General features: G+C 61.0%; 4 protein-coding genes across 7 annotated transcripts; 3 read left to right on the top strand and 1 right to left on the bottom strand.

Annotated features, from left to right (window-relative positions):
• Nucleotides 1-451: 451 nt before the first annotated feature.
• Nucleotides 452-5370, top strand: ACOT7 (acyl-CoA thioesterase 7). Of its 3 annotated transcripts, none has more exons than XM_030463790.1 (10): nt 452-571; nt 1124-1241; nt 1648-1804; nt 2288-2379; nt 2508-2622; nt 3088-3102; nt 3401-3487; nt 3706-3822; nt 3939-4123; nt 4764-5370. In XM_030463790.1, the coding sequence occupies exons 1-10, from the start codon at nt 519-521 to the stop codon at nt 4866-4868; spliced, it is 1044 nt and encodes a 347-aa protein (XP_030319650.1). In that variant the 5' UTR covers nt 452-518; the 3' UTR covers nt 4869-5370. The 3 variants fall into 3 exon arrangements, with proteins under 3 accessions (XP_030319650.1, XP_030319651.1, XP_030319652.1); XM_030463792.1 differs by lacking the exon at nt 452-571 and adding an exon at nt 931-1032; XM_030463791.1 differs by lacking the exon at nt 3088-3102 and having other exon boundaries at nt 491-571.
• Nucleotides 5371-5731: 361 nt separating this feature from the next.
• ICMT (isoprenylcysteine carboxyl methyltransferase) lies at nt 5732-8755 on the top strand. The gene is made up of 5 exons (XM_030463606.1): nt 5732-5980; nt 6155-6243; nt 6321-6490; nt 7189-7406; nt 7979-8755. Exons 1-5 carry the CDS (start codon nt 5744-5746, stop codon nt 8159-8161), a joined length of 897 nt encoding a protein of 298 aa, XP_030319466.1. The 5' UTR covers nt 5732-5743; the 3' UTR covers nt 8162-8755.
• An 846-nt stretch (nt 8756-9601) lies between these two features.
• RNF207 (ring finger protein 207) lies at nt 9602-15199 on the bottom strand. 2 transcript variants are annotated; one of them, XM_030463814.1, is made up of 18 exons: nt 14755-15199; nt 14056-14246; nt 13775-13907; nt 13557-13701; nt 13156-13237; nt 13015-13090; nt 12807-12932; nt 12651-12697; nt 12459-12531; nt 12320-12388; nt 12115-12183; nt 11914-12035; nt 10815-11004; nt 10549-10734; nt 10421-10472; nt 10216-10333; nt 10063-10143; nt 9602-9973 (listed from the first exon to the last, which is right to left on the bottom strand). In XM_030463814.1, exons 1-18 carry the CDS (start codon nt 15052-15054, stop codon nt 9823-9825), a joined length of 2211 nt encoding a protein of 736 aa, XP_030319674.1. In that variant the 5' UTR covers nt 15055-15199; the 3' UTR covers nt 9602-9822. The 2 variants fall into 2 exon arrangements, with proteins under 2 accessions (XP_030319674.1, XP_030319675.1); XM_030463815.1 differs by having other exon boundaries at nt 10549-10650; nt 14755-15107.
• Nucleotides 15200-15358: 159 nt separating this feature from the next.
• Nucleotides 15359-17498, top strand: RPL22 (ribosomal protein L22). Its single transcript, XM_030463576.1, has 4 exons — nt 15359-15431; nt 15953-16057; nt 16679-16803; nt 17288-17498. The coding sequence occupies exons 1-4, from the start codon at nt 15420-15422 to the stop codon at nt 17430-17432; spliced, it is 387 nt and encodes a 128-aa protein (XP_030319436.1). The 5' UTR covers nt 15359-15419; the 3' UTR covers nt 17433-17498.
• Nucleotides 17499-17564: the final 66 nt, after the last annotated feature.

Below are 17564 nucleotides of genomic sequence, written 5' to 3'. Positions count from 1 at the left end.
CGGTACCGGTGGGCAGGCCCGTACCCCTTCCCCGTGTCAGCACCAGGGACAGCGGCGGCAGCAGCACCGCGGACAGCGCCCGCAAGGGCGGCGGTACCGGGACCGGAGCGCCCGACCGTGCGTCCCCCGGGCCCATGCTGAGCTGCGCGAGGGACAACACCGCCACGGGCGTCTCCCAGCCCCATGGGGACATCGTCGGGCTCTTGGCATAACCCGGTGTCCCTATCTCCTTGCTGCGCCGTGGGGGGGGTCGGCACGGACTAGCGATCGCGGGGCACACCGGCCGGCAGAGGGTCCCGTGTCCCGGTGGGGCACGCACAGCCGCCCGGACAGCCCCTCAGCTGTCCCGGTACCGGTGCTGCCCCCGATCCCCGCTGCGCCCCCGCGCGGTGCCGGCAGGAAGTGCAGGCTCCGCCCCTTGCCGGCGGGGGCGTGTCCAGGCGCTGCCCGCCAAAGGGCGGTGCGGGGGCGTGTCCCGCGTGCTGCATCGCCGGGTCGGGTGGGGCGCCGGTGCCGCCATGTCGGAGCGGGGGGCCGCGGGCACGGGGCCCGCCGCTATTCAGGTGTCCAGGTACGGCCCCGCCGCGCTGCCCGCTGCCGGGGAGCCGGGGGAGAGCGGGGAGGGCCGAGCAGGGCCGGGGTGCGGCGGGCGAGGGAGCTATAGGGCTGGGGCCGGCCTGCAACCGGGATGCTACCGGCAGGGCTGCCGGTACCGCTGCCTGCACCAGACACTGCCTGCACTTGACACCACCCGCATCGACATCGCTGCCCTTTCCAGACACGCTACCCGCGTTGGTGACGCTGCTGCAGCCGTGCACCGCAGAGCAGCACCCTGCCCTTGCTCCGGTGCGGGAGGGTGGGCAGGGCCTCCGTTTTCCAGCCGAGGGGCGGCTGCCCCGGCAGAGCAGCGGTGCCTCCCTCCGCTCCCCGCAGGGTTTGGGGCGGTTTCCCCGCCGTGCGCAGGAAGCCACGTGCAGGCATCGCCGGTGACGTTGCAGGCACCGGCGGGGAGATGTCCCGGCAGCTCATCCGGTAGGGCCCGAGCCGTGCCTCCGGGCGGCCGCACCGGGACATGGGCTGGCGGGGTCAGGCAGATGTGAACTCCTGCATCCTTCCCCGGCAGGATCATGCGCCCGGATGATGCCAACGTCGCAGGCAATGTCCATGGAGGAACCATCCTGAAGATGATTGAGGAGGCAGGAGCCATCATCAGCACCCGCCACTGCAATTCTCAGGCCGGGGTGAGTAGGGTCTGGAGTACCTGACAGGCTCCAGCTCCGTGACTTTCCAACCTCCCCACAGGGGTCTGCTGGGAGCAGGGGTTCCCCTTGGACCACCGGGCATCCCTAGGGGCCTGCCCAGTCATTCCCTCAACACCAGAAGCATTTGCTGCTGCGTGCAAACCACCCGTGGCTCTGGCTGCTGCCAGAGCATGGCCCCTGTAGCCAAGAAGCATCCTGCTTTGTGTTTTAGAGGCAGAAATTTTAATTTTTTATATGGTGTTTTGAGTCCCGTGAGGAGCGAGTCAGAGGCAGCTCCAGTGTCAGTTACGGGTGGGGAGGAAATGCAGCCACCAACTGATAAGATGGAAGCCACAGTGCCAGACTCAAGTGTGTCCTGGCTGCCTTCCCTGTCCTCCATCCCCAGGAGCCCTGTGTGGCCGCGCTGGCGCGGGTGGAGCGGACGGACTTCCTGTCCCCAGTGTGCATCGGCGAGGTGGCCAACGTCAGTGCTGAGATCACCTACACGTCCCGGCACTCCGTGGAGGTCCAGGTCAATGTCATGTCAGAAAACATTTTAACAGGTGAGTGCCTGGCAGTGGCTCTGTCCCAAAACTCCAGGAATAACCACAAGGAGCGGAGAGCTTGCAGCAGTGTTCTCCTCCTCAGCACACCATTGCCAGCAGCTGGAGTGGGGGAGATTTTGCCTTCTTATTGCAAATGCTGGGGGTGGTAAGGAGGGGGGGCTATGGGCAGGGGAGCCAGGCAGGCTCCTTGGGGGTGTATGGCTCAAGTTGATCATTTTTAGTGAAGAATGGGAAAATCTGCCGTAGCTCCTCCTGCCTAATTTGCTGGCCATGGCCCTGAAAAAGGCCCTTTTCTTGCTGTTGCTGTGACAACCAGTTCCGCTTTCTGGGAAGCCTTCCCAAAAGCACAGTGTCACACCTGCTCTGAGCCAAAGCCTGGCAGGACCTGGCAGGGCAGGGGGCATGGCCAACCCCAGTGCTGGCTGCAGGCAAAGTGCTGCTGGCATCAGTGCTGTCATCCTCTGCCCTCTTCTCCTGCAGGAGCCAAGAAGGTGACGAACAAGGCAACGCTGTGGTATGTGCCACTGTCCCTCAAGAATGTGAACAAGGTTGTTGAGGTTCCCCCCATCCAGGTAGGGATGGCTTGCGTTGCTCTCTGAGCCCACCCTCTCCAGGGACACAGCATTAACCTGGCCTCGTTGGTACCTCTGGCTGTGCTGGTGGCTTTGCCAACCCCACTGTTGCCATCCTTCCCTTCCAGTATGCAAGGAAGGAGCAGGAGGATGAGGGGAAGAAGCGATATGAGGAGCAAAAGCTGGATCGGCTGGAAACTAAGCAGAGAAATGGTGACTTGATCTTCCCTGTCATCAATCCAGGTAATACAGGTGGTGTATGGCCTGTGGAAATGTCTCAGCAGAGCTGGGAGGATAAACTGGTTCCCAGGATAACTTTGGTTGACACCAAGCACCCGTGGCTGCGAGTGCATGCTCCCAAGCACTGTTTTGGGGATGGGATTTTGGAGCTGTGGAGGGGGGCACGTGGGTAACACAAGTGCTGGGTAAGGGTTCTGCACACTCTGTAGCTGCAGCCCTGCTCTGCAGTCAGTTTTTAGCAAGAGGTTCATTGCCTGATGTTTGAGGGGGAGGATGAGCTATGGGGAGGAGCTGGGGGTACCTGGGGATCTCTTTCCTACTGAAAGTATTGCCCTGGCTTCTGGCAGCTCTGATATGAGCTGAAGGAGCAAGTGGCTGGTGGCTTGCCAGGGATGGGGAAATGTTGGGGGGTGATGTGGGATGAAAGTCACTCAAATGTTTTTTCCCCTCTGTTCTCCCTGCTCACAGATAGGCAGACAAAAGGTAAGGCTCCCGTTCACTCCCATTTGCTTCTGGGCTCTTTGAGAGCTTTAAAAGAAGAAACAAGCTGAGCTGGAATAAAAGTGATGGGTGGGTATCCAAGGGAGGAGGCAGCCTGTCAGGTGGGAATGGACTCTGCTCTCAGGACTTCTCAGGGCTGATGAAATGTTGGTTTGAACATACCTCTGTTTTGAACAAGCCAGCCCCGTATTTTCTCCCTTCAGATGGTTGGAGACAGGGGCATGGCACCTTGTGGTGCTGGCTGAGCATCCCTGACCTCCTCTCTGCTCTCTCTGACCAGAGCCACACACCGTAGGCTACAGCCAGTCCAGCTTGATCCACCTGGTGGGACCATCAGACTGCACGCTGCTGGGCTTCGTGCACGGAGGTGAGACAGCACTGCTCCAGTTTCCCCCCAGCACAGGAGTGGAAACTGTAACCCCTACCATTTGGTCGTGGTCTCACAGATTGCAATTCTCAGGTTATAAACCCTCAGCATACAGTGGCTGTGATTTGCTGGAGTAATTTCCACGTGGCCACACTTCATTCAGCTGCATCCCAAACCCCTCCGGCCTCCCTGACTCTGGGCTCTCTGCCTCTCCCCAGGTGTCACCATGAAGCTCATGGATGAGGTCGCTGGGATTGTGGCTGCCCGCCACTGCAAGACCAACATTGTCACTGCCTCAGTGGATGCCATCAACTTCCACGAGAAGATCAAAAAAGGTGATGTGGGTGGTGGCAGGAGCTTCAGTCTGGCACCTTTAGGTGCTGGCAGAGGAACTGAGTCCCTGTTAGACCTACCCTGTGCCCTGCCTAACCAGCCTTTCTCTGCATCGCAGGCAGTGTCATCACCATTTCAGGGCGCATGACCTTCACGAGCAATAAATCCATGGAAATTGAAGTTTTTGTGGATGCTGACCCATTTGTGGACGAGCCCCGGGAGCGGTACCGTGCCGTCAGCGCCTTCTTCACCTACGTCTCCCTGAGCAAGGAGGGGAAGCCCCTGCCTGTACCACAGCTGCTGGTAAGAGCTCTCTGGCTGCCAGCCAGCCCCGTTAGCCCCTCCTAGGGCAGATCCCACCCAGCTCTTTTGGCCAACAAACCCTCTTCCCTTAAATTATTCAGGAGAAACACATGTGGATGAACAAGCCTTGCTGGAGCAGCCTTCAGGGTGTTGGCTTCAGGGTGTTTTTTTTTTTAAATGTCTTCTGGTTGAAAATTGCCAGTGTGGACAAGTGAGGGGTTTGCTTTTTGGTGGTTGAGGGCAGTCTGTGTGGGGGCACAGCAGCTTTGCCTCCTGCCCCAAGTGGGAGGGGACCCTAAAAGATGTCCCCCATCCCTGCATTACCTCTACTCCCAGCCTCCTGCCTATTTTTGGCTCTCCTGATCTGGGCAGGGCTGTGCTGCTGACTGGGGGCTCTTTCTTGATTAATCTTTTAACCCACATGGGTCTCTCCCTGTGCTGTGCTCATCAGCGTTTCCGAGCATTGTGTTGGCTCGCTGTACGTTCACTGTCAAAACACCCGTTTCACAGACTGTGGGTCTTCCTTTACATTCTCTTGAGGGGGAGGCACAGTTCCCTCCCTCACAAGTGTGCCTGGGAGAGCTGCTCTGCACCAAGACTCCTAACACCAGCGGCTTCGCTGTCTTTGTGTCACCGGCAGACGGAGACAGAGGATGAGAAGCGTCGCTTCGAGGAGGGGAAGGGCCGGTACCTGCAGACAAAGGCCAAGAGGCAGGCACAGCTGCAGCAGGCTGCCCAGCAGTGATCCCGCCCCGCACTCCCGCAGCCCTCGCCCGCCAAAACGTCCAGGTTCCTCTTTGTGTCGTGTCCGGCCCACGCCGGGGCCTCGCGCCTTTGCCCGCCGGAGCTGCCGCGGCGGTGCGGTTGCTTTGCTGTTGATCGGTTTAGCGCCATTAGACCTCGTGCTTTAGGTGGCTTCACCTCCCCGAAAGCCCCCGGGAACCTTCCCGCTCACTCATTGCCCACTCCGTGAGCCCCGTTCACAGCCCCGTGCCGGAGCGGGGTGGGGGCTCGCACGGTGGCCCCAGGGATGTGCGAGGCCGCCGGTCTTTGTGCTGCTGTGTCACACCTGCCGGTCTGTCCCACCACTGCACACCAAAGCTGACCGCGACACCGGGGACGGGCAACGCACCCCGGCGTCGTGCTGAATGTCTCTGACCGTTTCGTTGACATCTCTAGGTAGTTTCTCTGTGCACATTTAAGTTATTTAAGGAATCCTGTGGCATCAATAAAGTCTCTTGTTGTTGACTGGAATGAAACGGGTGTTGGGTTTCTGTCCTGAGCAGCAGCAGCTCCGGTTCGGGAGGTTTTATTGCGATGCGCGGTGCTGCATCCCCGCTCTGCCCTTCTCCCCCCGCCTTCTCCCGGGGTCCCTGAGCACTGCAGCGAGCTCCCGATCCCCGTTTGTTTGGGGGAAGTTTGACTCACTTCACGGGACGCACGGACAGCTCCCGGAAGGAGGAGGAAGCAACGTGTGACACCAAACAACCCCCACGGGCGGCACCGCAACCGGACCGGAACCGGCACCGACCGCTCCCCACCAGGACGCATGCGGAGGGCGGAGCTCTCGCCAGAGTCCTGCCGTCGTTTCCCGGGCGACGCGGGCGGGGCGGGGCCGCCATGATGGCGGCGGCGGCAGCAGCGGAGGTGCCGCGGCGGGGGCGCTTGGGCCGGGAGGGCCGCGCCAGCCTGGCCGCCTTCCTGCTGGGCGCCTCGGTGGCCGCGCTGCCGGTGGTGTTGGGCTCCCCCGCCGCCTTGCTGGCTGCCCCCGGTCTGCGCGGCCGCCTGGCGCTGGTCCTGCACGTGGCGGCCGTTAACGCGGCGCTGCTGCTGCTCTACCCGCGGCCGCTCTACAAGGTGCGGGGACGGCGGGAGAGCCCGGGGTGGGAGGGGGGCGGCGGGGCGGTGGAAGCCCTCGGGAGGCGTCGGGTGGAGGGAGACCCCCGGGGAAGTGGGGAGGCTGCGGGGCAGCGGGCCCGGGGAAGGGCCCCGGTAGCAGCAGCGCTCTCTCCCCCCTCCCTCTGCTCGCAGATCGCCGTCCGAGCCTGCTTCCTGGGCTTCGCCTTCGGCTGCGGGCTGCTGCTCAGCGCCGGCCGCTCGGCCTGGCGCCACTTCGGCTGGTAAGGGCCGGGCCGGGGGAGCTGGGGGTGCCGTGCCCCCGGACTTCCAAACCTTCCCTCCCCACCTTCCACCCCAGGTACATGTGCTCCCTCTCCCTCTTCCACTACTCGGAGTACTTGGTGACGGCCATCAACAACCCGCGCAGCCTCTCGCTGGACTCCTTCCTGCTCAACCACAGCTTCGAGTACAACCTGGCTGCCCTTTCCTCCTGGGTGGAGTTCACACTGGAGAAGTTTCTCTTCCCAGGTATGGCACCCTGCCACCCGCCCTGCTCTGCCCTGCCTCTGCTCGACCCTCAGGGCTCTCCTGGGACCAAACCCCTCTGGCAGCAAAGCGCTGGTGTCCCCCCATAGCTGAAGTGCTGGCAGCAGAGGAGGCTTTGACATGGCTTTAGTCTCTTTGTGCTCGAATCCTCTTGGTTTTGGTGTTAGGGGGGTGGCAGGAGTGCCCCCCTTGCTCTGACACACTGCGTAGTGAGGCCTCAGCACTTCCCTGGCTGTGTCTTTCAATCCACTGTGGTGGTACAAAGAGCAATGCTTCAGTTACATCTGGCCCTCTTTTGACCTGTGATAAAATCAGTTTGGCAAAGCCTGTTACTGCTTGCCCAGTCTGGGGTGTTTCCTTTTGCTTTTTTGGGGGGAGAGGGGAGATGTTCTCCTTCCCTTCTTTGCCATGGGCTGCAGAGCTCCTTGCAATGAACTTACGCCACAAAGCCGGGCTCCTTCCAGGTCAATCCACCTCAAGGACATGCTAATGCCACGTTGAAGGTGGCTCTGTGGCACCAATGCTGTTTTTATGGGTTTTGGTGTGGGACCACAGGATGTGGAACACTGGGCATGTGTTACATGTTGTCATTCTTTGAGATGGGGGAAAAACTCCCCCAGCCCCCCCGTGATCCCCGTGGGTGAGCAGGACCTGTGTGACCCATCCTGGTTCCCTTGCAGAGCTGAAGCAGATCACCTGGCTGAGTACTGTGGGGCTGCTGATGGTGATCTTTGGGGACTGCCTGAGGAAAGCTGCCATGCTCACTGCTGGCTCCAACTTCAACCACATTGTTCAGAACGAGAAATCTGACACTCACACTTTGGTGACGAGTGGAGTGTACGGGTGGTTCCGTCACCCCTCTTACGTGGGATGGTTTTATTGGAGCATCGGGACACAGGTATTGTGGACAATGTGCTCAGATACTATCATTGTATAGCTCGGGTCTTTCTTCTTAACACTGCCCCACACCATCACGAGATGCCAAAGGTGGTGATCAGAATGTTTCCATAAGCAGTCAGACTCAGCCTTGCTCTTGCCAAATGTGGGTCCTGTGCCAGGTGGCAAGGAAAACTCCCTCAAGGAGCACCCAGGGCCCTGACAAAAGCTGAGCTGAACTCAGCACTGCTTTACTTGCACACCTTGTGGCTGGCTGCTGGTGGGCATTTGGCTTTCTTTCTCTGGAGAGAGACCATGAAGGCTGCAGGTGGAGCAGTGTGGTGACACACGGGCTCTCCAGAGCTGGGACACTGCTCTCAGCTGGGGTGGCAGGACCCAGCAGCTGCCTGTGTGCTGCTTCACGAGTCCTAATTTCTCCCCAGAAAGAAATCCCACAAAAGATGCTGGGATCTTTTCAGAGTGTTTAGACCTCGTGACGGACTTGGTGCGGGGTAATTAGCGTGTGAGGCAGGGGGCAGCCCAGGTTCCTTTGGGGGATTTCTTTAGGGACACTGACTGGTGGTGTCTCTGCAGGTGTTACTCTGCAATCCTGTCTGCGTGGTGGGCTACACCCTGGCGTCCTGGCGCTTCTTCAGGGAGCGGATTGAGGAGGAGGAGATCACACTTATACACTTCTTCGGAGAAGAGTACCTGGAGTACAAAAGGAAAGTGCCATCGGGTCTCCCTTTTATTAAAGGAGTCAAAGTAGAACTGTAACGTGGGAAAAAGCCAGACTGGCTGAGCCAACACCCAGCTCCAGGCGCTGCGGGCCGAGGGACGGTGTGCGGTGCCGGTGCCGGGAGCAGCCCCTTGGGATTTCCCGGCCACCCAGGAGGAGCTGGCAAAGGGCTGCAGAGCTGGGCAGCCTGACGGGTCACTAGCAGATCAGAAACTTGTTTGTCCTCCTCGAGATAAGTCCTTTGTTGCACATTCAGGGATCTTCCAGATAACTTAGCCTGTAGCAACCCTAAAGAGAATCAAGTGCTCCCTCCTGCAGCTGCTGAACTGGACCAAAATGCCTCTGGACCGGTGGTTCTGGAGCGTGACTGCCCACCCTCCTGTACAGGGAAGGCACTGATCGTTCCTGGGGCCTGATCCGATTTTAAAGCGCTTTGACCTTGCGAGCTGGGCAGCAGCACAGCCATAATCCCCTTAGGCCTGGTGCCAGCAGCTGGGGCTGCATAATCCCCTGGGGCTCCCTGCCCACCCTCTGCTGCTGGGGGGTCCATTGGGCCTCCCTCAGGCCCTAACACTCACGGGGAGCCCTTTCTGCTCAATCGGCTGCTGCTGCCTTCCTGAGCCTTCTCCCCACCACCCCTGTCCCCTCTTCCCGCTTCCAAATCATGCTGCTTCCTATCCTGCAAAGCTGCCTCTGTCCTGCAGAAATCCCAGGATTTTGGGTTGGGAAAAGAATTGCAGCTGCTGGGCTGGCCAAGGGTGTTAGTGTTTGAGATCCTTGCCTGCTTTTTTGGGAAAAACCTGGGATGTCAGCGTGACTAAGAGATGCTTCTAGGGAAATTCTCCAAAGGGGAAAAAAGTCTTGACTAGCTAACACTATTTTAAATGTTCCCATTTTGGAAATGGTTCCTACTTGAGCTTTGTGGTATAACTTATTCTGTTGTTATATACCAAAGAGGTTCACTGTTTTCTTGAGTTTTAGGTTCTTCTTCCTAGCTGGAATGGAAATTAGTTGCTTGGCAGGTCACACTTCAAGCTGGCAGTGTTCCCAGGTGGGGTGTATGGGATGGCTCAGGAAAGGGGGCACTGGTGGGAATGGCTTTGGTTTAGGTTTTGATTTTGTGTTGGTTTTTTCATTAAAAAAAAAAGTAAAAATAATGCAAACTACTTTCTGGTGGTCATTTGGAGATGTCTTGAAGTGCTGGTGATGTGATGGAAATAGGAATTCTTAACTTTGGCTGTTCTTGATGGGGAAGTAAAGTCAGTAGGTTTTTAGATGGCTCAGACACCATGGGAGCAGAGTGCCTTACCAACATCTGGCTTTTTGCCTCCACAGTCCACAGGATGCTTGGAGACTCTTCAGAGATTTCCTGCCTCTACCCCACACCAGGGTTTTTTCCCCCATTTTTCCAAGCTTTGTGGTGTTATGAGGAGCTGGATGCCCCAGGCTGACAGGTTTTGTCCAGAACCAGGTGGATGTGTGCACTTGTGCCCTTTTATTTCATTTTTAACACACGAGGAGGAAAGTATAACAACAATTATATTTTCTGATGAACAGTCACACCCCATGCCAGGCTTTTAATGTGCTGCAGATGCTTCATGCACAGGGTGTTTTTCTGCTTTTGTGCGTGGCACATGGCAAAGAGGGGACAGGCAGCAGCCAGGGCACAGCAAGTGCCAGGCAGCTTTGTGCACTTGCTTTATGGTGTCGGCTCTTTCCGGGCAGCCCCGTCAGCCCCACTGCTCTGCTGGCCCCTGTGGCACTCTTTGCTTTTTGGGGAGGGGTCTCCAGGGCTGCAGCCCTCCCCAGGGCTGGCTGGATCCCCCTCTTTGCCACTGGGTGAGGTGTCCCTGGGGAAGGGAAGGCACCTTGGCAGGGTCAGTGGCTGGGAAAGGGCAGAGGGGAGAGTTTGGCCCCTGGGGTGCTCGCTGTCGCCTACCTTGGAGCTGCTTCACTTTCATCACAGATCTTGAGCAGCATCTGGGCCGGTTCTTCCCTGGGCTCCCAGGGCTCCTGCAGCCTGTGGCGGGAAGGTTGTGAGCCACGAGGTGGGACCCCAGGCCCCACGCAACCCCTGCCCCATCTCCCTCACCTGGGCTCCAGGCGCTCCTTCACCTTGGCGATGGAGCGGACGTAGGGAGCGATCTGCTTGGTGATGGTGGTCAGGCAGCTGTTCTCCTGCCGCAGCTGCAGCAGGTCGTGGAGCTGAGCTGGGGGTGAGAGGAGTGGGCTGTGGCTGTGGCCCAGACTGTCCTTGGGCTGGGCACGGGGGCTTCAGGATGGTGGCACTCTGGTACCTTCATAGATCTCCTGCTCGTTGGCCACCCGCTGGTATGTCTCCTCCCAGACCTGGAGTGGGGAGAGGGAGGCAGGCAGTGTGCAGTGGCACAGCACAGCGTGGGGGGACCCCACCAGATGTCTGTACCTCCTCAAAGACACTGCGCATCATCTCCACAGCCGAGTAGTGCGCAGCAATCTGCACGTCCATCTGCAGGGACTTCTGCAGGATCTCACTCATGATCTCTGTCTTAATAAGTGAGTGGTGCTTGGTGAGGTCACGGTGCAGCTCCTGCACCTGGTCCTTCAGGCCCTGGATCTCTGTCTGCAGCATCTGCAAGGGCCAGAGGCGTGCTCCACATGAGCAGCTCCCTCCCCCCATCCCCTCCTGTCCCCCTGGACCCCCGTCCCTACCCTGTAGGTGTTCTCATAGTTGCGGCAGTGCTCGGCGAAGGGGGTCTCGCGCCCCTCAGCCAGCAGGACCTTGGTGCTGATGTACCGGTGCATCGTCGGCTTCCGCACCATGGGGCTGGTGGACATCTTATCATCAGCAGAGGGGCAGCTGGGCACCATCAGGGTCTTGGAGCATTGGCCACCAGGGAGCCTGCACAAGGATGGGAACAGCGGCGTGGCTGTGAGGGCCAGAAGCCACACCACTGGCTCAGCCTCGCCTCCCCAGCCCCTTGCCTCCCTTCCCTTGTCTGAGTACCCAGGATCAGAGGTGCCTTACAACACCCCAAAAAAACCAGGTTTTGGTGGGTGTTCTCTCACAGCTTCAGGACCAGCTGTGGTAGGGAGAAGGCAGGAGCAGAACTTGGCATGCTCTGGTTTCTAGAGGGAAGGATGGAGCTTCCTCCTGTGCTGTTGGCATCTCCTGGCTCCTTGGTGGGCACTGCTTCTCCCTTCTCCCCCTCCCTATGCTGCCCACAGCCCCCTGCCCGCCATCGCTCCTACCGTGCCGCACCGTGCTCCCCCTGCCCGTGCTGGGGCCGGCAGCCCCCGGGAGCTCAGCCACCGTGCTGCCGGAGAGGCTCGGTCCCCATGGGGTGGCAGTGCCCGTTTGTCCTCTCTGGCCAGGAGCGCCTGGCAGGGCCGGCGCTGCTGTGACATCAATGGGCCTAAATATATCCTGGGCGAGGAACGGCCGGGAACTTCCATGAAATTCTGATAAAAATAGTGGTGGGCAAAGAGGCTGTGGCGCCACGGGTGTGCGGGCGAGCGGGAGCTGGCCCCGGTGGTGGAGGCAGAGCCCTCCAGGGATGGCACTGGGGGGCCAGGCAGTGGGGTGCAGCTTGCCCGGGCTCTCCACTGCCAGCCCCGCTTCCCAGAAGTGTCACTTGAAGACCCTGTGCCTGTCGTTTGTCAGTGCAGCTGTGCCCCACACTGTCCCCATGCCACTGCCGAGGTGACAGGCTCAAGGGCAGCAAGCTTGGCGCAGTGGGATGCTGAGGGGGTCACGGTGGCATGCATGGCACGGTGCACCCTGGCCCCGGCAGCTATCCCAGTGCCTCACATGTTGGTGCCAGCCATGCCGGGACCGATGCCACCAGCGCTGCCCACCAGGGAACGGCGGGGGCTGAGCATCAGGAGGGGCTCCAGGCAGCGGGCAAACTCGGCTCGGTACTCGCTGTTGATCTGGGGGTGAGATGGAGTGAGTATGGGGCTGTGGGACGGGGGTCACCCCCGGGGGGTGGTGGGGAAGAGTAGGGTTTACCTTGCTGGTCTGGGCTGGCCGCAGGCGGTGTGGCAGCTTGACGATACGCTGCAGCCTCTCCATCAGTTGCTGAAAGGCAGCAGTGAGGTGCAGTGAGGGGTGCCTGAACCCTGCCTGTGACCCCAGACCACCTCAGGGAGCACCAGAGACCCCATGGCACTGCGGTGGGATGCACCAGATACCCCACAGCGCCAGCACCACTCACATATCCCAGGTCCAGGAACTCAGCTTTGTTGGCAGAGCTCAGGAAGGCTGAGCAGGTCACCAGGTGGACCTGTGTACAGGGGGTGTCACTGATGGCACCCAGGGGACAGTGGCAGCCTGTCCCCTGCCCAGGGCCCTACCTGCAGGGTGGGCAGCAGTGAGGCAAGGTGGGCGAGCTGCTCCTTGAATGCCTTCTCCTTTTCCTCGTGCTGGCTGCAGCAGAGCAGGGCAAGGCACAGCCCTTGCTGAACCTGGGGAGCCCCAGGGCACCCCAACACATCCCAGGAGGGAGGGGACACCCCTGAAAGAGGGCTCAGCCCATGGCTCCTCACCTCTGCACAGCTTTCAGAAGTGCCTTTTTCCTTTCAGAGAGCTGCTCCTGCAAACAGCATGGCCACCTTGGTCCCTTCCTGCAGCCCCAACTCTGCCCTGCCCAAGCATCACCCACCCATGGGCGCTGGGTGTGATGAGTGGGTGAATGTTCCCACCTGCATACGGCTGAAGAGGGAGTTGATGGCTGCCTCCTCCTCGCTGGCGCTGTTCCGCACCTCCTCGATCATGGCCTTCAGCAGGACGATGGCCTCACGTGTGGACGTCTGCAGCTCCTTCACAGCCTGACCAGGGGCAGAGGGGCAGCTGCAGCACTGCAGGCAGCACTGTGCCCCCTGTTCATCCCAGAGCCCACCCCCTGCCCACCATCACCGCCTGGTCCAGCCGCTGGCAGCCCTGCATGTACGCCGTCTCGATGTCGATGCAGTGTGCCCGGCTCTCCCTGTGGGCACGAGTGTCACGGCATGGCACGGGGCACTGGGCAGGCGTGGGGACATGGCCACTCACCCCTGCATGTCCCTGAAGCAGTTGATGCAGAGCATGGACTTCTTCTCCGTGGAGAACATGATGTAGGGCTCCTCATGCAGTGCTGCAAGGGATGGGGATGTTGGGCAGAATGGCAGAGGATGGTGCAGCATGGCACGACGTGGTGCAGCATGGCATGGTGTGGTGTAGCATGGCACAGCGTGGTGCAGCATGGCACAGCATTGTGCAGCATGGGGCATGATGCAGAATGGCATGGTGCAGCATGGCACGGCATGGTGCAGTATGGAATGGTGTGGTGCAGCATGGCACGGCATGGTGCAGTATGGAATGGTGTGGTGCATCACGGGGCATGGTGCAGCATGGCACGGTGTGGTGCAGCATGGGGCATGGTGTGGTGCAGCATGGCACTATGTGGCACTCACGGCACTTCTTGTGGATGTCCTTGGTGCGTTTGGAGAGGGAGACAATCTCGTGGCGGGCAAACATCTTGGCACGGTGAGTCTCCTCACGGCACGGGGCACAGAGGGGCTGCCCACAGGTGTTGCAGAAGTACATGGTGTCCAGCTCCTGTGTGGGCAAGGCAGGGCTGGTAGCAGGCACGGCCCCAGGAGGGATCCCTTGCCCACCCCACAGCCCTCACCGCCTTGGCACAGCGGCGGTCACAGTTGGCACAGTGCACATCCTCCTCGCCGTCAGCCGAGCTGTCCACCAGGAACTGCAGGAGCCTGTCCACGGGGGGCAGCCCCGTGCCCCCCCTTACCACCGAGGGGTGCCTGGGGAGACGGGAGGGGATGGGTTGTGGATGGGGATGCCCATGCAGGGCAGGTGAGGGCAGCTTTGGCGACAGAGGGCTGAGTGAGGCTGCTGGCTGTGTGCCCTGCCCTGGTCCCTGCGTCCCCCCAGGCAGGGTCCATCCCTCACCCGCAGAGAGGGCAGCGCAGGCGCCCGTCGCTGGCACGGCCCCGCAAGCAGCTGGCACAGAAGTTGTGGTAGCAGTCGAGCAGGCAGGGGTGCTGGTAGGGCTCCTGGCAGAGCAGGCACACCAGTGGGTGGCAGTTGGCCTTCTCCAGCTCCGAGCAGGTCCCCAGGGGGGAGAAGATGCCTCCAGACATCTGCAGGGTAGAGAACAGACACCCACCCCCCCGGTGCCACACTTCACCCCCGTGCCAGGGGTCCCCACAAAGCTCTGCTTCACATGAGCACCACGGAAAGGATGAATCCTGCCCTGGGGCCCAGGAGCTGTTGTCTATTTTTAGGTTAGGAGCAGTGCAGCCTGAGGCTGCTTGGAATGCACCTCTCATCCCTTTGCTGCAGGCAGCAGGGCTGGGTGGGGTGTCTCCTGCAGTGGGGTGTCCCCCAGGGTGGGCATCTCCAGAGCCCCTAGGATGGGGTGTCCCTGTCCCCCGGGATGGGGTGTCCCCTGCACAGGATCATCTCCTGCAGCAGTGACCCTCAGAACAGGGCTGGTGGGTACCCCAGGACGGGGTGTCCCCCACAGAGGGATGTCCCCTGCCCTGGGATGTCCCCTTCGATGGCAGCGTGGCAGTGGAGGCAGCAGCTGCCCCGCGTTTGGGGGGGTCCCCGTTCCCGGGTGACACCGTGGCCCCTCTAAGGTTTTACCTCTGCCGATCTGCAGCCAGCGGATGGGCCGTGCGGAGCCGGGCCGTGCCGTGCCGCTGCTCCCCGTGTGCTGCGGGAATGCGGGCGATGCGGGGGTGGCCGCCCCCGTGACTGGGGCCCCTGGCACTGCCACGACACTGCCCAAAAATAACCCTGCACGCCTCGGCCTGATGCTGGGACAGCCCCGGGGTCGGGCGGACATGGCACCGCGGGGCTGTGGGGACGCGGGCATCTGTGCGCCCGGGAAATGTCCCCAGGAGTGCGGGGACACCCCCGGGATGTCACCGTGTGCGGGGGCATCTGCACCCATTAGCAGAGAGACACCGGGGGGGTGGGAGGGGAGCGTGGGAGTCACCCCGCGGGCAGCACCGGGGGGGTTCCAGCGCGGTCCGGACCCCCCCATCCCTGCTGGACCGACACCGACCCCGCACCTCCCGCATCTCCCCGCAACCCACGGCCCCGCCCCCTCCAGACATCACGGATCGCTCTCCTCCCGAGCCCATCCTGCTCTCGGCAATCGGATGGCGCTGCCTGCACGCGGCACGCGGCCCGGGACGGCGGAACGAGGGGGAGTGGCGGGCGGCGCGTGCGCAGCACCGCCCCGGTCCCGCCCCGGCGCATGCGCGCGCCCCGCCCCTCCCTTCTGCCCGCTCCGCGCCGCCGCCATGGCGCCCGCCGTGAGTCTCTCCGGGACCGCCCCGCGCCTCCCGGCTCCGCACGGGGACCCCTCGCCATCCCGTCCTTCCGCACCGCCCGGACCCGCCCCCTTCCCCTCCGCTGCTTTCCCTTCCGGTGCCGACGGGCCCGGTCCGGCGCGCCGCGTGGGCCTGGGGCGCGGGATGGGCCTGGGGATGGGCCGCCTCCGTGCCCAGCCCGCTGTGGGCTGTGTGACCGAGCGGCCGCTCGGGACCCTTCCCTCCCCTCGCTGTTTTCGGGGACGTTTCCTGGATGGGGTCCCTTCCCTTTACCCCCACAGCCCGTGTTCCGGTCCGGTCCCCTTCCCCCCACTCCGGAGCTCCTTCAGGTTCCCACCCACTCCCAATCCTGCCCCAGGCTTCGTCTCTCCCCCAGCCCGGTCCCGTTACCCCCTCACCGTCCCGCAGCTCGGTCTGGCTCCCTCCCTTCTCCCCGCCGCCCCCGGGCCGTTTCCCGCAGCCGCTCCCTCACGCCTCTTTCTTCCCCCCCCTTTCCGCTGCAGAAGAAGCCAGCAGTGAAAGGTGGCAAAAAAAAGAAGCAGGTGTTGAAGTTCACCCTGGACTGCACCCACCCGGTGGAGGATGGCATCATGGACGCCGCCAATTTTGTGAGTGGGGGGCTTCCAGCTGCACCGGGGAGATGTTTGTGGGGTTTCTGGGGGGTTGCTGTCCCCGTTCTTGCTGGTCAGCAAGGCTCCTGCAGACCCCTCACTCTGTTTCTGTTCCCACCACAGCACAGGGTAAAAGTGCAGAGCTGAGAAACAGAGAAAGGGAGCCCCTGTGCTGCTGGGGGCGAGCAGAGCTTTGCTTTTAAACGCTTTATAGTTAAAGAACTCTCCCACCTGTCAGTGTTTGCCCCTCCTGGGTGTTCCACACGCAGCGGGAGGGCAGAGTGCTGCGTTGCAGTGCTCCAGTGAGCCCAGTTTCATTCAGACTGTGCTCCAGTGCAGGGCTGAGGAGTCCTTAGAGGGATCCTGACCCTCCCTGTTCTCTCAGGAGTCAGGAAACACATCCCTGCGATGCTGATCTGGTGCTTTTGTGCTTGAGAACCTCACCCGTAGCTCTGAGCTGGCAGGATTAGCTGTGGAAGGTGCAGGCAGGACGGGGCATTCCTCTGCTCCCCCAGATTCCACTGCTCTCTTCCCCAGCTCTGGCAGGGTTGGCACAGCGAGCCCGTGTCTGGTGGGAACTGGTGACCCTGTCTGAGTGTTGGCGTTCCTCTCTTGCAGGAGCAGTTCCTGCAGGAAAGGATCAAGGTGAATGGAAAAGCAGGAAACCTGGGTGGGGGCGTGGTGACCATCGAGAGGAGCAAGAGCAAGATCACGGTCACGTCAGAGGTCCCGTTCTCCAAGAGGTGAGGTGGCGTGGCAGTGTCTGTCACTGTGGGGCATCTTTGAGAGGATGTGTGGTGGGTATTCTGTCAGGGAATGCCCGTGGAGTGGGTGACCAGGGAGGACATGAAGCTGAGAGGGTGCTGTATGGGTGGGGGTTCATCCACAGCCAGGCTCTTCCACCCCCTGTCCCACTGGGGTTCTCCTTTTTGGGACATTACCTGACTTTGCTGGATGTGGGTTTGGGCACAGCAGAGAGGGCTGTGGGTGTTGGGGCAGTGCCACAAACGTCACCTGGTTGTCATCTACGTTGCCATGTCTGGTAGGGATGTGGGAATACAGCGTGTGGTTGGAGCTTCAGACAGGGGTTCTTGGTTTTATGTTGTTGGTGGTTCCTGGTGAGATGTTGCCCCCAACACTGGGGATTTGGGTTCCCAAAGTGCCATGGGGTGTGGTGGTGGTGGTGGTGGGGTGCAGACCCACTCTTAACCCTGCTCCCCCTTGTAGGTACTTGAAGTACCTCACCAAGAAGTACCTGAAGAAGAACAACCTGCGGGACTGGCTGCGTGTGGTGGCCAACAGCAAGGAGAGCTACGAGCTGCGTTATTTCCAGATCAACCAGGACGAGGAGGAGGAGGAAGAGGAGGATTGAGCAGCGGGGCCGCCATTTTGTACAGTTTTGCTTTTCTGGAATAAACGGTGGAGAGAGTTGTTCATACCCCGCGGGCGGCTGCGGTGAATCCGGGGGGATTCGGCGTTTTTGGGGGTTTTTCGAGGGTATTCG

The sequence above is a fragment of the Calypte anna genome, chromosome 21, assembly GCF_003957555.1.
Source record: "Calypte anna isolate BGI_N300 chromosome 21, bCalAnn1_v1.p, whole genome shotgun sequence".
In the NCBI taxonomy this organism is placed as follows: domain Eukaryota; kingdom Metazoa; phylum Chordata; class Aves; order Apodiformes; family Trochilidae; genus Calypte; species Calypte anna.
Note: the sequence above shows the minus strand (reverse complement) of the source record. Positions and strands in the feature narration are given on the sequence as shown.